At 33.6% G+C, this 21,030-nt stretch overlaps 1 protein-coding gene and 1 long non-coding RNA gene across 2 annotated transcripts; one reads left to right on the plus strand and one right to left on the minus strand.

Moving 5' to 3' along the window:
- The first annotated feature begins 3,086 nt into the window (after window positions 1-3,086).
- sbk3 (SH3 domain binding kinase family, member 3) lies at window positions 3,087-13,362 on the plus strand. The gene is made up of 4 exons (XM_023296064.3): window positions 3,087-3,314; window positions 7,579-7,729; window positions 9,464-9,666; window positions 12,438-13,362. The coding sequence occupies exons 1-4, from the start codon at window positions 3,309-3,311 to the stop codon at window positions 13,155-13,157; spliced, it is 1,080 nt and encodes a 359-aa protein (XP_023151832.1). The 5' UTR covers window positions 3,087-3,308; the 3' UTR covers window positions 13,158-13,362.
- Window positions 4,561-7,689, minus strand: LOC129349656 (uncharacterized). Its single transcript, XR_008602739.1, has 2 exons — window positions 7,562-7,689; window positions 4,561-6,456 (listed from the first exon to the last, which is right to left on the minus strand). It is a non-coding gene; the product is annotated as an uncharacterized LOC129349656 (long non-coding RNA).
- Window positions 13,363-21,030: the final 7,668 nt, after the last annotated feature.

Genomic DNA, 21,030 nt, shown 5'->3' on the forward strand with positions numbered 1-21,030 from the left:
GTCTGGTGTAAGAGGAACCGTCTTCACACTCAGAAATAATGAGCGTAACCGAAGCCTTCCTTATATAATTGGACAGCGTCTGTCATTAACCCGTCCTGAGTCCTTCATGTGAACACGGCGTCTACATTGCATACATGTGAGCGTCTCACACTCTGGATGGAGGTGATGGACTCCTGGCAGCGAAGCGATGAAAGTTGGTGTTCCTGAAGCCGGTCGTCACAGCAGGGACGCCTTCAGCACAGACATGGCTGGTGTGAGAAACCCGAGCTCCGTTGTGATAGCAGCCGCTGTTTGTGTTACATAACGGTTCAATAGTGAGTCGTAGTAGAGGGTCTGGATGGAAAGAGGAAGCAGCACGTAGACAACAAGCTGCTCTGGAAGCCCTCAGCTGTTCTTCATGTCACTAATCACATGAAAACATCATCACAGTCTGATCCAGCATAGCAGGAATCTGACTCCGTTCACACAAGAACCAAACATTCTGTCACTCCTCGACGTTCTCAACATTTTTACTAGATTATGTTTTATTTTACCTTCACTTTACACCCTAATATTCTGTCTTGTCTTGTTGCTGTTTAACCCTTGTGTCGTCCTGCGAGTCAAATAGACCCGTTTTAAAGTTTGAAAATATGGGGAAAAAAATATACTTTCACGGTGAAACTTCTGATGTCCACATTTTCAACATTTTTGGGAAATCTTTGAACATTTTTTGGTGGAAAAAAAGAAATGTTAAAAATGTTTCTTAGGAACATTCACAAAAAAATCAACCAAAATCCAGCGAAATTCACTGGATTTTGGTTGATTTTTTGTGAATGTTCTTAAAGAAAATATTAGAAGTTTTACTGATATATATGGAATCACTTTAGATAGTTTTAGTATTTTTGGAACATTTTTACTCATTTTTTGAAAATATTTACAAGAATTTTCTTGCCAAATTTGGGGGATTTTTTAAAAATAAAACTTTTAAGGGAAACTTTTAAGGAATTACTGGAATTTTCTTCCTGAAGGTTTTGCAAATTTTCTGAAATTTGGGGAATTTTTGTCAGACAAGGAAACAATATTTTTTGGTAAATGAGGACAACAGGAGGGTTAAAGAATAATATTAATTAGTTAATTTGATCACAATAAACACTTTACTAAGAATAAAAAGATGCTTTAATTCCTTGATCAGAGTAAACACTCCTTTAAAGAATAAAAATGTTTTTATTTTTTTGAAAAAGAATAAAAACATCTTTTTGTTCTTTAACCACAATAAAACATTTATCAAAGAATAAAAACATGTTTTTATCCTTTGAAAAATAATTTTTTAAAAAACCCATGATTTTAATCTTTGGATAATGATTTTAAAAAAAATCTTTTTATTCTTTGAAAAAATGTTTTAAAGAAAAAAAGCTGTTTATATATTTTTTAAAAAGAATAAAATCCTCCTTTTATTTATCACAATGAACACTTTATCAAAGCATTAAAAGATGTTTTTATTATTTTTAAAAGAATAAAAAGATGTTTTTAAAACTATTTTATTTCATTTTATAATATTTTTCTGATGTTAATATAAAAATAGTTTTAAAAACTTAATTTGTTGCTCAAATCATGTAAAATAATAAATAATAAATTCTTTAAAAATACTGAAATTTGTGTTTCTGTATGAGTTTTTTCTTCACATAATAATTCAAATAATGGCGAATATACATTTTTGATAATGTAATTGGAGTAAAAAAAATAGTATAATTTTATGTTTTATGATGTGGAAATTATTTTCAGTTTTGACCTGTTTTTTTTTTTACAGTTAATTTTTACAGTATATTAATATTTCTTTCTGTGAATTTACAAGTTATTTTTTGCAATTTCACAAAACAAACAGGGAAAATCTGTAAAATAACAGTAAAATGTTTTTTAAAAATAAATTCAAAAGCTGTTATGTTATTTTTTACAGTGTGTGGAGAGAGCTGGTGCCACTGGAGGTAAATGTTGAAATAAAACAGAATTTTATATATATTATTATATAATATATATATAAAATTATATAATGTTTTTTAACTTAATTTTTCATTTAAATTTTTGTTTAATTTTTTCCACGGTATTTATTTAATTAGTTTCACTAACTTTTAAATCTTATTTTTATTATATTATATTGTATTTAATTTTATTTTATTCATTATTTCAGTTGTGTGATGGGAACTCACAAATTTATTATTTTTAATATTTTTATTCTTTTAACTTCTTTATTTTATTTTTTATTATGTTTTATTTTAATTCATTCATTATTTCAGTTGTTTGAAGGGAACTTGCAAAATAAGAGTTGTTGTATTTTATTTTCATTTTTTAAAACTATTTTTATTGCATTTTATGTTATTTTTCTTATTCTATTTTATTTCATATTATTTTATTTGTTATTTCAATTGTATGATGGGAACTTGCAAAATAATAATTTATTTTTGATATTTATTTTATTTATTCATTTTAAACTATTTTTATTTTATCTCATTTTTATTATATTCTATTTTATTTTTCATTTTCATTTTATTTTATTTCAGTGGTGTCACGGGAACTCGCAAAGTAAGAATATTTTTATTTTATTTTATTATATTTATTTTTAAACCGTTTTCATTTTATCTTATGTTTTTATTCTATTCAATTTTGTTTTATTTATGTATTTTTAAACAATTTTCTTATTTCATCATATTTTTATTCTATTCTATTTTATTTTTTAATTTCAGTTTCATTAGACTTTCACTACTCTGTGTTTCTGTTGTGTTTCTGTTGTGTTTCTGCTGCGTTTCTGCTGCATTTCTACATGACTATAAAGTTGTTGACTGTTGACTAAAGCGTCTCCAAACGTCACTGAAGGACTGCTGAGGAGGAAAAGGGCAGCGGAGCTGGACGATCAGAGCTGCAGCTCTAATCCCGTCCTGATTCAGGGATCAGGGCTGCAGCTCGTTGGACGATTCCTGACATTCCTGCATAGCTGCTGATTAAAGGAGGAATCCTGGAGCGAGGGGGGAGGAGGAGGAGAAGCCGGGCAGCGACGGGTTAACGTGGAGGGATGGAAACGCTGGGATGTGAGACCAGGAGGAGGGTTCAAATACCTCCTGGCTGGATCTGCCAGCAGAACAGTCGCAGGGAAAACATTCGGTCAGGAGCAGAGCAGATGAAGCTGCTGCAGGAAGAACAACTCAGATATAGATTATAGATTATTGATTATTAATTATCAGTTCAGAGCTGCAGAATCTGGACGGCAGATCCTCAGGAAGCAGGTTTGATTAGATGCTGAAGACAAACTGAGCAGAAATCATCCAGCAGAACACAACATGGCAGTAAGTAGCACACATTTAGAGCATTGTATCATGAAAAAAGAAAAAAAGACTGCACAAAATCTGCATTTTTACAGAATTAAAACTCTATTTCCTGCAAAAGTTAACTATTTTATATTGGACTATTTTCAGATTTATCAATAATATACTAAATTTATAACTAGAATTAAATAAATTACAGCATTTTCTTTATTTAAAATGCATGAACGCTGCTTAAAATTGCAGAACAATAACAATCCCAGGAAAATGGTGCATTCAGGGAACCTTTAGGGAACCTTTTAAAGAGTTTTAACACATTTGATTAGATGCTAAAGACAAACTGAACAGATAATGTCAGTAAGTTTTGCACATTTAGATGCAGAATCAGACTCAAACTCACAATATCATGAAAAAAAGACCAAAAAACTGCACAATTTGGCATTTTTAGTGTTAAAACTCAAAATTAACTATTTTATATTGGATTATGATCAGATTTGACATAAATATACTTTATAACCTGAATTAAATAAATCACAGCATTTTTTTCATTTAAAATGTATAAACACTGCTTTAAATTGCGGAAAAATACCATAAATAACAACAATCCCACGAAAAAGGTGCGTTCAGGGAACCTTTTAATGAGTTTTAACACCCTTATATTATGAGAAAAAGTAAACATTGACCAAAAAAAAACTGCAGTCTAACAAAGTTTCCTGCAAAAATTATAATTTTATAGTGTTAAAACAGTGTTTATTTAAATACTTAATAACTTTACAATGGATTTTGTTCAAATTCTGTTCAGATTTTCAAATAATTTACTGTATTTATAATCAAAATTACAGCTTTTTTTTTCTTGTAAAATGTATAAACACTGCTTTAAATTGCAGAAAAACATCACAAATAACAATCCCCGGAGTTTAAAGAGTCTTTGATTAGACTCTGAAGACAAACTGAGTAGAAACTGACAAAATATTGCACATTATTACAAACTGCACAAATTTAACTCATAATATCATCCAAAAAAGCAAGAATAGTTTAAAAAAAACACGTAGAACTATATTTATTAGTTAGTCTTTTTTACAAAAATTTCCATTTTTACAGTGATAAAACTGTTTTTACTCAAATTTTTTAATGGATACCATTCGGATTTACCAATAATAGACTGTATTTATAACCAGAATTACATAAAAATGTGGAAACACTGTTTTGAATTGCAGAAAAACACCACAGATGATGAACAGGAAAAGGAAGGATTGCATATGGCACTTGAAACTTTGAAACAACAATTTTATTTATATTTTTATGTGTTAGGAGCATTTTTTTCAAATGTACAACACATTATAAGTCTATTAAAATGTAGAAACCGAGGAAAAATGAACATAATATATAGAAATCTGTGTCAAACTAGTGCTAATATTTGCTGTAAACTGGAGTTTATGTGATTTTGCCCCCAAAACGTTGTCAGAATTGACAGTTTTAATCATATTTTGTGAACTGCTCTTAATAATTGATGACATTTATTACAGCGTGCTGTTGGTGCAGACAGTTTTATGTTTAAATATCGGATTTCACAGCTGTTTTTGTAGCTTTACGATGAGTCGACATGCAGGAATTAAATACATAAATGCAGGATTTTACTGGAGAAGTAGCGATGATTCTCAGCTGGTGGACTTTAATTAGTGTAATTAGTTCATTAGTGACCAGTTCTCCAAGAGGGTTTCATTAATAATCACCTCTGTTAGATGATTCTGTGATGATTAATGAAGCTACAGTTAAACAGTGAGCAGATAAAACTGCAGACAAACCTCAGATATAGGAGGTTTAATTTCTGTCGGCTTGTGAGCGACGAGGAGCAGCTGCAGGACGTAACAACGTGATAACTGCAGGCCGTTAACAGCTCGGATCACATTTAAATTCAGGAATCTAACTTTGTTTTCGCAGGTTACTGAGTTTAACAAGTGGCTTTAACAGATTTCTGTTTGGAAACTCTCTCTACTGCAGTTTTATAATTGGAATATTAATAGTGTTTAATTCCTATAGCAGCGTTCAGGAGGTCAAAACATGCAAACACAGACAATCGAGGCAGAGCAGTCTGAAAATAAATAGTAGAAATCATAATAATAAGTTAACATAATACAGAATAGAAGACTGAAACTAAATAAAGCTAAAAGTAAACTTCACATAAAAGCAAAAGTCTATAAAAGTGTGTTTTAAGGAGCGATTTAACCCTCGTGTCGTCCTGTGGGTCAAATTGACCCATTTTAAAGTTTGAAAATGTGGAAAAAAATATTTTCACAGTGAAACTTCGATATTTTCAACATTTTTGGGAAATTTTTGAACATTTTTTGGTGGAAAAAAGAAATGTTAAAAAAAATGTTTCTTTAAGAACATTCAGGAAAAAAATAAACCAAAATCCAGCGAATTTCACTGGATTTTGGTTGATTTTTGGTTGACTTCATTAAAAAGTGACTAGAAATGTCTCCAGATTTGTCCAAAGTGACTAAAAAATGGTTAAAAAGGTCAAAATTGACAACAGATTTCTCCAAAATGAACCCGAACCAACCAAAACAAGTCAAAACGTCCCAATTCCTCAAATTTTGCCTAAAATGACTTGAAGTTTGTGCAAAAGTGACCGGAAACGTCTCCAGATTTGTCCAGATTGACTCCAAACCAACCCAAACCAGTTGAGTCTGGTGCTCTTTAAAGATCTAGAACGTCCTCGCTGGATCCTTCCATCCATCAGGGATGAACTTCCAGCGGTGTGGAGCAGCTCAAACATTCGGGCTTATTTTTGGCTGCACATCTGATCTATTTGTTTCTTCAGCAGTAACTCATATCAGAGATCAGCTCATTTCTGATCTTCTGACGGGACGTTTCTCAGATGACATAAGACTGACATAAATCCAGACCGACAGACCGTCTCATCGCCATCGTCAGATTTATGGTCGATGGGAAACTTTCAGAGATCAGTCAGCTCTCTGAGATTAAAAACAACACGGCAGCTTCGCTGTTGTCTTAACGAGTTGTTTAATTAGCTCCAGCTGAAGCTCGGTGACGTAACGTGAAGGTCAGGAGAGAAACTGTGAGCTGGACATGTTAATCTGAGAGTCTTTGCTGCTCCGGTTTGACGCTTCGACTGACATGGAGACCCAATGTTCTGATGATTCTGATAAGAAGAAGATCATCAAAGATCAGGACCCAGTTTGTTCTGCTAACTTCTGCCAAGTGCATGTTGGGAAACGACAAAATTCCTCAAACCTCAGGAGTTAGTATAGACGTAGAGTAGGTCAACTTTAGCGATTACAGAGCAACTTTAACTAATTTGGAGCAACTTTAACTAATGTAGAGCAACTTGAATTCAGGCTAATTGATGATTAGAAAACCCTTGTGCAGTTATGTTAGCACATGGATAAAAGTGGGAGTTTTACTGGAAAACATGGAATTCTCTGGATGAACTCAAACTTTTGAACAGCGGTGTAGGTCTTTTTAAAACCATGGAAAGGTAATATTTATGTCTTTGTGTCTATGTCTTTCATTTTAAATAAAAGACAGACAATAACATACATCAAATATTAAAACTCAAAAATAAATAAATATATTAAATAATCACAAATGAATCAGCTAAAAGAAGCTGGAAGCATAATAAGATGAATTTTTTTAAAAATTACTTCAAGGATAAAAACAAGCCCAAATTAATTATAATATAATTACTATAATTAATTATATCCCAATTTACAGTATTTTGAATTAACTTAATTTACCGTTTTCATACGCATTCTACCCATTCTTTACGAGAACAGTTTGATGATGTAAACTACAGAAACAAGACACAAAACGACAAAAACTAGGCACAAAATGATGAAAACATGACACGAAACAACAAAACTAGATACAAAAAGACAAAAACTAGACACAAAACGCCAAAAATTAGACACAAAATGACAAAAAAATGACACAAAACAACAAAACTAGACACAAAAGACAAAAACTAGACACAAAATGACAAAAACGAGACACAAAATGATGAAAACATCATCAACAGGTTATGCTAGCATGTTGCTGGACGCATGTTCCATGCATAATAATTATTATTTAAAATATTTGTTCATTTTGTCTCATATTTCTTGTTTTCTGTCTAGTTTGTATATTTTCAAACATTCTTTTCTCCTATTTTTTTTTAGATTTGGTCTCAGGATGAGTAAATTTACACAACAGCTACATGTTTTACTGTTTCCTGCGTGGATTATTTGACGTTTAATGTGTGGAACAACCTGTTTTCTGTCTTCAGGCTGCTTCAGCGGCTCAGGACCTGGACGAGCGGTGCTTCCTGTCGGCCCAGTCGATGCCCAGCCTGAAGGTCTCCCAACACTTCCAGGTGCTGAAGCTGCTGGGCGAGGGCTCCTATGGGAAGGTGATGCTGGCGGTCCACAGGAAGCGAGGTGAGGCCGGGGCCCGCCTCTAATTGGGCGTCTTAAATGACACGTTTACATTCCCGCCGGCCCGATGTGAAATACCTGAGATGGTGAATCTCCTCGGCAGCACATTTAGGGAGCTCCGGTTTCCTCCTAACGAAGGACTACATGTTTTTATTGTGTAAGCTGCTTCTGTGGTGCAGCGTCTCAGACGTTCTCCAGGATCAAGTTCCTGCAGTGAAACTCAGCCGCCCCACAGGGGAAGTTATACTAGTTCACAGTGTCAGAGACGGACCACGCTCACATTCCTGCAGGCAGAACAGCATTAAGAAAACAAAGACAACAAGAAAAGCTGCTCTGTCAAATGAAACAAAAAGAAATTTTATATATGTTCAACAATTTACTGTTATTTTGCAGATTTTCCCTGTCTTTTAAAAGTACAGATAATAACTAGTAAAAATATTTTTAAAAAAATCAATAAAAAAATTATAAATTATGTATTTATTGATATTATTAATAAACAAATAAATAAAATATATTATTAATTATTAAATAAATGGATATGTTGAATGTAAAAAAAAAACAATTTGGTTGTATTTTAATAATCAGAATTTTTTTTTACAAATATTTGCCATTATTGAAAAAACTACATATAAAATAATAGTAAATAAATCAATAAATTTCACTGCAGATTTTCCCTGTTTATTTAAATTACAGACAATAAAAATAAAAAATGTATCAATAAAATAAATCACTTTTAAAATTGTTTATATTATTAATACATACTAAATAAATAAATATTATTAATTATTAAATTAATTTACATGTTGAATGTAAAAAAAAATACATTTCAATAATGTCCACATTAAATATTTATATTTTGTCTAAATAGTTATTCATCCTTTGGCAATGTGTGACAGCAAAACTACACAAATAATCTTTTTTTTTGTCTTTTACAAATATTTGCCATTATTTGAAAAAAAGAGCACATATATTACAAAATGATAGTAAGTAAATAAACAAATAAAATACAGTGTGGATTTTCCCTGTTTATTTAAATTACAAACAATAACTACTGAAATAAAATAATAAAAGTAAAATAAATCATAAATTATGTATTTATTTATATTAATGATAAATAAACATATAAATAAAATATATCATTAATGTAAAATTTAAAAAATATTTAATTAAAAATATATATTTTTAAATAATAGTAAATGAATAAATAATATTGCAGATTTAAATTACAGACAATAACTGGTAATATATTAATAGGTGAAATAATAAATTAGTTAATTATTTATATTATTAATACATTTAAATGTATTATTAATTAATAAATTAATAATACAAATTAATAATTTACATGTAATTTATATCTAAATGGGCAAAATTGTACATAATGTCACCATTAATTATCTATTAATTATTATTTAATTAGTTTTACAAAAGCAATTTGTGACCATAAAATGTCTCAGTTTTAGTCTATTTAAGTCATTTTAAAATATCATTATTTTACAGATATTTGCAGTTATGTTTTAGAATGTTATCGTATTGCAATGTGTCCTGAACTGATTTTTTATTTATTTATTTTTATTTATTTATTGATTTTTTTAACAGATTTTTGCTGTTATTTTTGCCATCTTAGAATGTTTTGGTATTGCGGTGTCTCCTGAACAGATTTTAACTTGTTTTCTTACTGATATTTTCCCACTATAACTACATTTTACAGTCTTCATTGCATTTCTCCTCCTCCAGGAACTCCGATGGCTCTGAAGTTCTTCCCTCGCCAGTCGACCTCTCTGACCTCCTTCCTCCGTGAATACAACCTCTCTCTGTCCTTCTGCACTCATCCTTCTCTAACCCGAGCTCTCGGCATCTTCTTCTCCACGCCGACCTACTACGTGTTCGCTCAGCAGGCCGGACTGTACGGAGACCTGTACAGCGTCGTCGTGTCCGAGGTCAGATCAGTTTCACATTAATAACAGAAGTTTATGATCCACAGATCAGAACTGTCCAAAATGACCCCAAACCAACCAAAACTAGTTTAAGTCTGTACCCAGTTCCACAAAGTCTGTCCAAAATAACTTAAAACTTGTGCAAGAATGACTGGAAATGTCTCCAGATTTGTCCAAATTGACTCAGATTGTCCAAAGTGACTGAAAAAGCACAGAAAGGGTCAAAGTTGATTGTAGATTTGTCCAAAATTGCTACAAACCAAAATGAGTGAAAATCAGTACACAGTTCCTTAAATCTTGCATGAAATGATTGAGCTTTTCCAAAATGACTAAAAGTAGAAAGAACTCACCTAAAATGCTGAATATTTGTCTAAAACAAGTTAAAATTTGTCTAAAATTCCTCAAACCTTGCCTAAAATGACAATGAACTTGTCCAAAGTGGCTCAAAAATAGTTAAAATGGTCAAAAATTACAACAAATTTGTACAAAATGACTCAGAATTCACATAAAACACCTCAATATTTGTCCAAAACAAGTTAAAATGGGTCCAAAATTCCTCAAATCTTACATAAAATGACTCAAAATTTGTCCAAAGTGACTCAAAATTTGTCCAAAAACAGTTAAAATGGTCAAAAATTTCTTCAGATTTGTCTAAAATTCCTCAAATCTTGCCTAAAGTGGCTCTGAATTGGTCCAAAGTGACTCAAACTGTGTACAAATTACCTTGGAACTCACCCAAAACACCTAAATATTTGTCCACAACCAGTTAAAACTGGTCCATAATTCCTCAAATCTTGCCTATAATTACTCAAAATTTGTCCACAGTGACTCAAAATTTGACCAAAAGGAATTAAAATGGTCAAAAATGTCTTCAAAATTGTCCAAAATTCCTCATATCTCGCCTAAAATGACTCTGAATTTGTCCAAAGTGACTCAAAAAGAGTTAAAATGGTCAAAAATGACTCAAAACTCACTTAAAATGTCTCAATATTTGTCCAAAATGAGTTAAAATTGGTCCAAAATTCATCAAATCTTTCCTAAAATCACTCAAAATTTGTCCAAAGTGACTCAGTATTTCCTCCAAGACAAATTCAAATTGGTCTAAAATTTGTCAAATCTTGCTTCAAATGATTCAAAATTTGTCCAAAAATAGTTAAAATGGTCGAAAATGTCTTTAAATGTGTTAATTGTTAAAACAGCATCATGCACAGTGTTGTCATCATTATATCTGAGACTTTTCCAGGATTACAGACAAACATTAAGATCTAAAAAGCTCGTCTAAGCGTCTGAACTTCCTCAGAGGGAATTTTCCTGCTGATCCAGACCTTTTTTTCAGCTCGTATTTCCAGAGACATTCTCAGCAGCAGCTTCCAGATCAGCTGCGTCGGTGTTTGTGATGCTGCCAGTAACATAATAGAGCGGCGATAAGAATAAGAGAACATGAAGTGAAGCAGCAGCTTCCAAACCGCTGATGCTCTGGAAACTGCTGCTTGTATTAAACACAATGTATTATAAATATTACACAGACTCAAGCAGCCTCAGCCCCACAGCTGTTTATATCATTATCATTTTGAAGGTTAAAAAGAATCAAGGAATATTTGTACATCTTTTTTCTTGTTTTCTGTCTGGTTTTGGTTGTTTAATTTGTGTTTGAGGCTGTTTTGTCTCTTTTTTCGGTCATTTTGCACCATATTCGTGTCTTTTTCCATCTCGTTTTGGTTGTTTTGTGTTACGTTTTTCTTGTCATTTTGTGCCTGATTTTAGGTGTTTTGTGTTTCTTTGGAACAGTTTTGTCTCTTTTCAGTCATTTTGTCTGGTCTTGTGTTCCTTCTGTCATTTTGTGTTTGTTTTATTTCTCCGCCAAGGAACACGGCGGAGTTACGTGATGATCGGTGTTGGTCTGTCTGTCTGTCTGTCTGTCCGTCCGTCCGTCCGTCCGTCCGTCCGTCCGTCCGTCCGTCAGCAACATTACTCAAAAACAGACCAATGGATTTGGATAAAATTTCCAGGGAAGGTCAGAAATGACACAAGGACCACGTGATTAGATTTTGGCAATGATGCGGCTTATAGTCTGGATTTGTTAAAGATTTCTGTATCATTGCCAGATAGCAGCATGGCGTCACTGTAACCATGACAACAAGTGAACACTACATCAGCTGCCTGCTGATGATCACGATTGTGATCCTACTACAAAATCCACCACTGAGGACTTATCAGGACTTATCCATCAGAAATGATCCAAGGAACAACTGATTAAATTGTGGGGGTGTTTCTGAGTCCCATCAATTCCTGCCACTTGCTACATATTTAGGTCAAGTGATTCGGTATCCGTACATAACGTACACATGTATAACACACACCTGTGCTCAGGTCATTGTGTTTGTGGGTACATCTATACTAAATGGACACATTCTCTGATCATCAATAACTAATAAACAAATGCTGCATTTCTGACATATGAGGGAATGAGCAGCCTTGGAGGAGGACTGCGCTCTCTGACTGCTTTTCATGTTTACTATGTTTCAAGAACAGATTTGTCATGTGTGATGGAAGAATCCAGGGGCATGTAAAAGGGTAGAAATGTGCTTTTTCCTATACAGTGAACTAAAACGGAATATAACTCACTAATCTGATCCCCAACCAAGACCTGGAATCCTTTGGATGTGTTTGTTCAGTTCATGGGATGGTATCTTTGTTATGTTGTGAAGACAATAAAAAGAATGTTGGTTTAAAATAAACATGTGTGTTCTGACCGTTCTGTGGTTCCGGTCCAGGTGGGGCTGGATGAGGACCGGGTCCAGAGGGTGATGTCTCAGCTCAGCGGTGCCGTCTCTCACCTCCACTCTCTGGGCTTCGTCCACCGGGACATCAAACCGGAGAACGTCTTCCTGTGCGACGCCTCCTGCCGCTGGGTGAAGCTGGGAGACTTCGGCCTGGCCCGGGCCGTCGGGACCACGGTCCGGGCCGTCTGGTACGAGTCGCCCTTCTGCACCCCGGAGGTGGAGCCGGCCAAGGACGAGGAGGCGGAGGACATCTGGATCACGGTGGAGACCAGCATGGACAGCTGGGCCCTCGGGGTTCTGGTCTACTGCCTGTTGACCGGATGCTTCCCCTGGGAGGAGAGCACCAGCAGTGACTCGATGTACCGGAGATACAGGGACTGGTTCTACCGGGAGCAGGACGTAGAGGAGGACCAGCAGCAGGAGGACGGACTCACCATCATGGAGAGGAACCAGAGGAACAACCCTCCTCCATCCCAGTTCGAAGGCCTCAGCCCTCTGGTCCTCACCCTGCTGAAGGAGCTCCTCCACCCAGAACCCAAACTCAGAGGGAGTCCTGAGGAGGTCCTGAGCTACCTGGGAGGTCCATGGCTGATGGAGACGGAGCTGGAGGAGAGGAGGAGGGCCGAGGAGGCCGAGAAGGAGGCCCAGAAGATGAGGGAGAGAGGAGGAGTGGAGGAGGAGCTGCTGAGGGAGGGCCGAGGAGAGAGATGATCTGGATCAGAGAGAAGTTTCTGTGAACGGAGACTTTAGAACCATGGATTCAAGGTGCTGAACTCTTATATTTCCAATATTTCCATCGTTGTATATATTTCTGTGTGAGCGTGTTTTAAAATATAAATAATAAAAGAGAAGAGTGATCAACCAGCTGTATTATAATGACGATATAAATCTGAATAAAATGTTGTGTTTACTTTAACGTCTGGGTTCTGTTTGCAGCAACGCGAGAACAAAAACAGGAAAACTAAAATAAAGAATCCATGTCTCCCAGCAACCATCTGTTTCTATTTCTACTGATGTTTAAAGCCCACATGCATTTTAAAGTTAGTCCAAAATCACTCAAAATGTTCTCAATGTTCTCTTTTGTGTGTGGACGGATCCTCAAAATTAGTCTAAAATGAGATAAAATATGTCAAGTTTCTTCAGAAATCATTTAGAATTTGTCCAAAATGACTCAGAATTTGTCCAAAATTAGTTAAAACATGTTCAAAATTCCTCTATTTTGGTCTAAAGTGACTGTTTTTTTTTTTGTTTTTTTTACAAAACAAGATTAAATCCTCAAATTTTGTCAGAAGTTGATCAAATCTTGTTGAGAATGATCGTAAATTTTTCCAAATTTTCATTTCATTTTTGAGTAACTTTGATCTTTTTTAAAGTGACTCAAAAATGAGACTCATCCGAAAATTTTACAGAAATTTTGAGTCATTTTGGACAAATTCTAAATGATTTAGGACCAAATTTGAAGAATCTTGGATCATTTTTACTCTTTTTGGACATATTTTATCTAATTTTGGACAAACTTTGAGTCAACCTGGACGAAATTTGATGAATTATGGATATACTTTAACTCACTTTGGACATTTCTAAGACATTTAGGATACATTTTGGACAATGCATATTAACTTTTGACCATTTTAACTCTTTAGATAAATTCTGAGTCACTTTGAGCGATTGTGGACATAATACGAGGAGTTGGGACATATTTTAAGTACTAATGGACAAATTCTGAGTCATTTTACACAAAGATTAAAGAATTTTAGACATTCTGAGTCACGTTGGGCAAATTTTTGAGTCATTTTCAACATAGTTTTAGTCATTTTGAATAGGTTTGGAGTCATTTTGGAGAAATTCTAAATGATTTCTGACTGAATTTGACCGATCTTTGATAAATTAAAATCATATTTGACAATTTTTTAGTCATTTTGGACAACATTTGAATCCTTTTTTATATGTTTAAGTCATTTTAGACCAAATTTGACAAGTTTCTGACATATTTTATCTAATTTTGGACTAATTTTGAGGAACTGTTGACGTATTGTAACTCACTTTGTCCAAAATGTAAGACATTTTGGACAAAATTTGAGGTGCTGTGGACATATTTTATCTCCTCTTGGACAAATTTTGAGTCATTTTGGACAAATTCTAGATGATTTCTGACTAAATATGAAGAATCTTAGATAATTTTAACTCATTTTGTACAAACTTTGAGTGACTTTGGACAAAATTGGATAAACTGGGGATATATTTGAATTCGCTTTGGACATTTCTAACAGATTTAGGATGAGTTTTGAATCATTTTGGACAAATTTTGAGTCCTTTTGTTTAAATTTAAATCATTTTAGACAAAATTTGACAAATTTCTGACATATTTTATCTAATTTTAGACACATTTTGAGGAACTGGCGACATGTAATAACTCATTTTGGATACATTTTAAGACATTTTGAACCAAATTGGCGATGTTGTGGACATATTTTATCTCATTTTGGAGAAACTTTGAGTCAATATGGACACAATTTGATGAACTATTGATATATTTTAATTTACTTTGGACATTTATAACACATTTAAGATGAGTTTGGAGTCATTTTGGACAAATTCTAAATGATTTATAACCAAATTTGAAGAATCTTTGATCATTTTACTCTTTTTGGACACATTTTGAGTAATTTTGTACCAGTTTAAGTAATTTTGGATCAAATGTGAGGTGCTTTGGACATATTTTATCTCATTTTGGACCAACTTTGAGCCAATTTGGACAAAATTTAATGAATTATGGATATATTTTAACTTGCTTTGGATATTTCTAAGACAATAAAAGATGCATTTTGAATCATTTTAGACCATGTATAACAACTTTGAACTCTTTAGAAAAATTTGAGTCATTTTGGATAAATTCACACAAACTTTGAGTGAACTTAGACATAATATGGGGAGCTGGGGACATATTTCAAGACATTTTGTATATTCTGGTTTCCACCTTGTTCTAGTGGAGAAGCTCTTGTGTGATGATGCTCTTTGGACTTTCTCCTGCTGGAATATTCCTCTGCAGACTGGTCAGACAATATTCTGGTTTATCATCACATATTCACAGAAGAAAGAAGTGATTTATATTGCAGCGTCCTGAGAATTAAAGCAGATGGGAGGAAAGCTGCGGTAGAAGAGAGGCCAGTAATGTGCAGCTAGCAGCAGTAAAAGGATCTATTGGTCTATCGTGGGTCACCGTGTTCCAGCTGCAGCCGGACTTTTCCTTCTGGAGGCCTGCTGAGTGCAGCCGGTGGCAGCGAGGTGATGATGTGCTCGCTGTGTAAATAGATGAGCCTGGACTCTATTTATAAAGGCATGTGGAGTGGCCCTCGGCAGGGGTTAGCGCTGCACATTAGCGGCTCGCTACCAACAGGGACCCTCTCCAGACTGAAACCCTGATATGGTGCACATGGAAGCTGGAAGTAAAGAGCAGCTCTAACCTTCTGGTGCTGACTAAATAAAGCTCCTCCACGGTTTGCTTGTTTTTGCTGCAGCACACTGGATTTTACAGTCCAACTACACTGTTACATGCAGTGTTTTCCAGTGCAACTACACTGTTAGAAGCTGTATTTTCCAGTGCAACTACACTGTTACATGCAGTGTTTTCCAGTGCAACTACACTGTTAGAAGCTGTATTTTCCAGTGCAACTACACTGTTACATGCAGTGTTTTCCAGTGCAACTACACTGTTAGAAGCTGTATTTTCCAGTGCAACTACACTGTTAAATGCAGTGTTTTCCAGTGCAATTATGCTGTTAAATGCAGTATTTTCCACCTGGATTTTCCAGTGCAACTACATTGTTAACTGCAATATTTTCCAGTCCAGCTACACTGTAAAATGCAGTATTTTCCAGTGCAACTACACTGTAAAATTCAGTATTTTCCAGTGCAGCTGCACTATTATGTGCAGTATTTTCCAGTGCAATGATGCTGTTAAATGCAGTATTTTCCAGTACAACTACACTGTTAAACATTGATTTCCAGTGCAACTATATTGTTAAATGCAGTATTTTCCCAGTATAACCACACTGTAAAACGCTGTATTTTCCGGTATAACTATACGGTAAACGCTGTATTTTCCAGTATAACTACACTGGTAAACGCTATATTTTCCAGTAAACTACACTATTAAACGCTGTATTTTCCAGTATAACTACACTATTAAACGATGTATTTTCCAGTATAACTACACTATTAAATGCTGTATTTTCCAGTATAACCACACTGTAAAATGCTGTATTTTCCAGTATAACTATACTATTAAATGCTGTATTTTGCAGTATAACCACACTGTAAAATGCTGTATTTTCCAGTATAACTACATTATTAAACACTGTATTTTCCAGTATAACTACATTATTAAACAGTGTAATTTCCAGTAAAACTACATTATTAAACACTGTATTTTCCAGTATAACTACATTATTAAACACTGTATTTTCCCAGTATAACTGCACTGTTAAGCGCTGTATTTTCCATTATAACTACACTGTTAAACGCTGTATTTTCCAGTATAACTATACGGTAAATGCTGTATTTTCCAGTATAACTACACTGGTAAACGCTATATTTTCCAGTATAACTACACTATTAAATGCTGTATTTTCCAGTATAACTACACTATTAAACGCTGTATTTTCCAGTATAACCACACTATTAAATGCTGTATTTTCCAGTATAACCACACTGTAAAATGCTGTATTTTCCAGTATAACTATACTATTAAATGCTGTATTTTGCAGTATAACCACACTGTAAAATGCTGTATTTTCCAGTATAACTACATTATTAAACACTGTATTTTCCAGTATAACTACATTATTAAACAGTGTAATTTCCAGTAAAACTACATTATTAAACACTGTATTTTCCAGTATAACTACATTATTAAACACTGTATTTTCCCAGTATAACTGCACTGTTAAGCGCTGTATTTTCCATTATAACTACACTGTTAAACGCTGTATTTTCCAGTATAACTACATTATTTTCCAGTCCTATGAGCTGCCGGGTTCTGTATCTGCAGCAGACGGTTAAAGGTTGTTTAGATGAAGTTTGAAGCTCCAGCGTTTGGTTTGACTGTCAGCAGCTTCGTTAATCTACATCAAGGTCGCTGTAAAACCAGTAAATCAGAGTGAATATGTGTGTGCAGGTTGAGAAGGATTTACATCTCTCTGACTTGGAAGGAGTTCATGCCGGTGTCACTATCAGCTTGTATTGTTTGGTCCAATTTTAGATGCAGTTCTGCAGCAGCTGTCGCCTCCCCACGTCAAAGATGTCCCTGATTTCCATGCGCTGTTCTTATGAAACCTTCTGATACAGTAGAGGAGACCCGAGCTCTCCCCAGAGCAACATCAGCTAAATGTCAGACTGTACAGTAATCAGATTACTTCTAACAGGAGAGGATTTGCTCCTGATGTTACAAACTAACAGTTTAGGTTTCCTATATCATAAATTCAGACCACAGCAGGAACTTAATGCCACAAAAGTCCTTCAAATTTTGTCCAAATTGAGATCAAATATGTCCAAAGCACCTCAAATTTAGTCTAAAATGACTCAAAATTTGTTCAAAATGAGTTAAAATTGTTTATTAATTTTGTCAGAAATCATTTAGAATTTGTCCAAAAGGAGCTAAAATATGTCGCCAGTTCCCCCAGTTCTTAGACTAATTTTGAGTTATTTTGAACCTAGTTTATGTAGTTATGAATAAGTTTGGAGTCATTTTGGACAAATTTGAATTGATTTCTGACTAAATTTGAAGAATCTTGGATCATTCTAACTTGTTTTGGAAAAAATTTAAGTCATTTTATGCAAAATTTAAGGATTTTAGACATATTTTGAGAAATTTTGGAAATTTTTTTTCTCATTTTGGACAAATGTTGAATCATGTTGGACATACAGTAGTTTAAGTGATTTTAGACAAAATTTGTTAAATTTTGGACAAATTTCAAAGGGCTTTAGATTAATTTTGCATTATTTGGGACTAACTTTCAGTCCTTTTATATAAGTTTAAGTAATTTTAGATCAAATCTGAGGAGTTTCTGACATATTTTAGCTAATTTTGGACACATTTCGAGGAAGTGTCGACATATTATACCTGGCTTTGGACAAAGTGTAAGACATTTTGGACCAAATTTGAGGTGCTTTTGACATATTATATCTCCTTCTGGACAAATTGTGAGTCATTCTGGATAAATTTTAACTGATTTCTGACTAAATTTGAAGAATCTTGGATATTTTTAACTTATTTTGGACAAATCGAGTCATTTTATACAAAATTTAAAGGATATTAGACTAATTCTGAGTCATTTTGGACCTTTTCTTGCATCCTAACGAGGTGGAGCAGCAGATATACTTTGCTCAGACTGAATAAACGGAGTGGGATGCTACAGGCGGTAACTAACAACGTGCAGATCCTCCAGAGTGTGAAGCTTTGTGCTAAACTGTGCTTCGTTTAACACGTGAACTCCGGTTTCATCCTCACTAACGTTTCACTGACTTTCTGCCGTGACTTGGACCAGAAGTGGGAGCAGTAAACGGAGCCGGAGGAGGATTTCATAACTCCATGACTGATCCAACAGTCCTGTAGCTTATCGCTCCACCGGCATCTCCTGCTGGAACTCTGTTGTCTCATCTGTCAGGACGAGTTCCTCCTGAAAGCTGCTGCACTGATTCCCTTTAGAAAAGCTGTCGGCAGCGACGACAATAAAAGGATAAAAGGAAAGCAGAGTGACTGATTTCTGCTCCATGTTCTCACCTCAGACACGTTCTGACGAGTTCAAGTCAGGACAAACTCAGTGCAGCTCAAATCTGAGTCAGTTCAGACCAAATTTAAAGGATTTTAGACTCATTTTGGACATGTTTTTTTCTCTTTTTGGACAAATTTTTATCATGTTGGACAGATTTTAAGTGATTTTACATGAAGTTTGACTCATTGTGGACAAATTTTAATTGATTTCTGACTACATTTGAAGAATCTTGGATAATTTTAGCTCCATTTGGGCAAATTTTGTTTCATTTTACACAAAATTTAAGCAATTTTAGACCAATTTTCAGCAATTTTGGACTTTTTTCTCTCATTTTGAATGATGTTTGTATCATGTTGGACATAGTTTAAGTAATTTCAGATAAATGTTTAGTCATTTTGGACAAATTTTGAGCAATGCTGAAATTTTAAACAAGGTTTGAGTTATTTTAAACAAATTTAAATTGCTTTCTGACTAAATTTGAAGAATCTTGGATCATTTTAGCTTATTTTGGATAAATTTTAAGTCATATTTTACCAAATTTAAAGGATTTTAGACCAATTTTGGACATTTTTTCTTATTTTAGATGAATTTTGTATCATGTTGGACATATTTTAAGTAGTTTCAATCCTTTAGTCATCACAAATTTTGAGTAATGTTGGACATATTTGGGTAATTTTAAACAAGGTTTGAGTCATTTTGAACATAGTTTATGTAATTAAGAATAAGTTTGGCGTCATTTTGGACAAATTTAAATAGATTTCTGACCAATTTTAAAGACTCTTGGATCATTTTAGCTTCCCTTGGACAAATTTTGAGTCACTTTTTTCTCATTTTGTACAAATTCAGGATCATGTTGGACATATTTTAAGTGATTTTAAATAAGGTTTGAGTGAATTTTTTTGAGTGAGTTTTATGAATAAGTTTGAGTCATTTTGGACAAATTTTTACTGATTTCTGACTAAATTTGAAGAATCTTGGATACTTTTAGCTCCATTTGGGCAAATTTTGTATTATTTTATACAAAATTTAAGCTATTTTAGACCAATTTTGAGCAATTTTGGACTTTTTTCTCATGTTGGATGAATTTCGTATCATGTTGAACATGTTTTAAGTACTTTTGCACAAATTTTGAGCAATGTTGGACATATTTGGGCAATTTTATACAAATTTTGAGTCATTTTGGACCAATTCTAAATGATTTCTGGCCATATTTGAAGAATTTTGGATAATTTTAACTCCCTTTGGACAAATTTTGAGTCATTTTATACAAAATCTAAAGGATTTTAGACCAATTTTGAGCAACTTTGTTAATTTTTTTGTCAAATTTTGGGCAAATATTTATCACGCTGGACATATTTTAAGTGATTTTAGACAAATTTTGAGTCATTTTGAACATAGTTTATGTAATTATGAATAAATCTGGAGTCATTTTGGACAAATTTGAACTGATTTCCAAATAAATTTGAAGAATTTTGGATAATTTTAACTTGTTTTTGAAAAACTTGAGTCATTTTGTTTTTTTCTTCTCATTTTGGATACATTTTGTATCACGTTGGACATGTTTTAATTAATTTTACACAAAGTTTGACTCATTATGGACAAATTTTTATTGATTACTGACAAAATTTGAAGAATCTTGGATAATTTTAGCTCCCTTTGGACACATTTTGAGTAATTTTATACAAAATTTGAAGAGTTTTAGACTCATTTTGGTCTTTTGTTCTCATTTTGTATCATGTTGGACATGTTTGAAGTGATTTTAGACTAATTTTGAGTTATTTTGGACATGTTTTTTTGCAGCCCGTGGAACA

Source organism: Amphiprion ocellaris, chromosome 9 (assembly GCF_022539595.1).
Source record: "Amphiprion ocellaris isolate individual 3 ecotype Okinawa chromosome 9, ASM2253959v1, whole genome shotgun sequence".
Taxonomy (NCBI): domain Eukaryota; kingdom Metazoa; phylum Chordata; class Actinopteri; family Pomacentridae; genus Amphiprion; species Amphiprion ocellaris.

Bases quoted from the DNA above. Each gene is read 5' to 3' on its own strand.
- sbk3 (XM_023296064.3), top strand. The intron at 7,730-9,463 runs GTGAGGCCGGGG...CTCCTCCTCCAG, and splicing joins GGCGGTCCACAGGAAGCGAG to GAACTCCGATGGCTCTGAAG. The intron at 9,667-12,437 runs GTCAGATCAGTT...GTTCCGGTCCAG, and splicing joins ACAGCGTCGTCGTGTCCGAG to GTGGGGCTGGATGAGGACCG.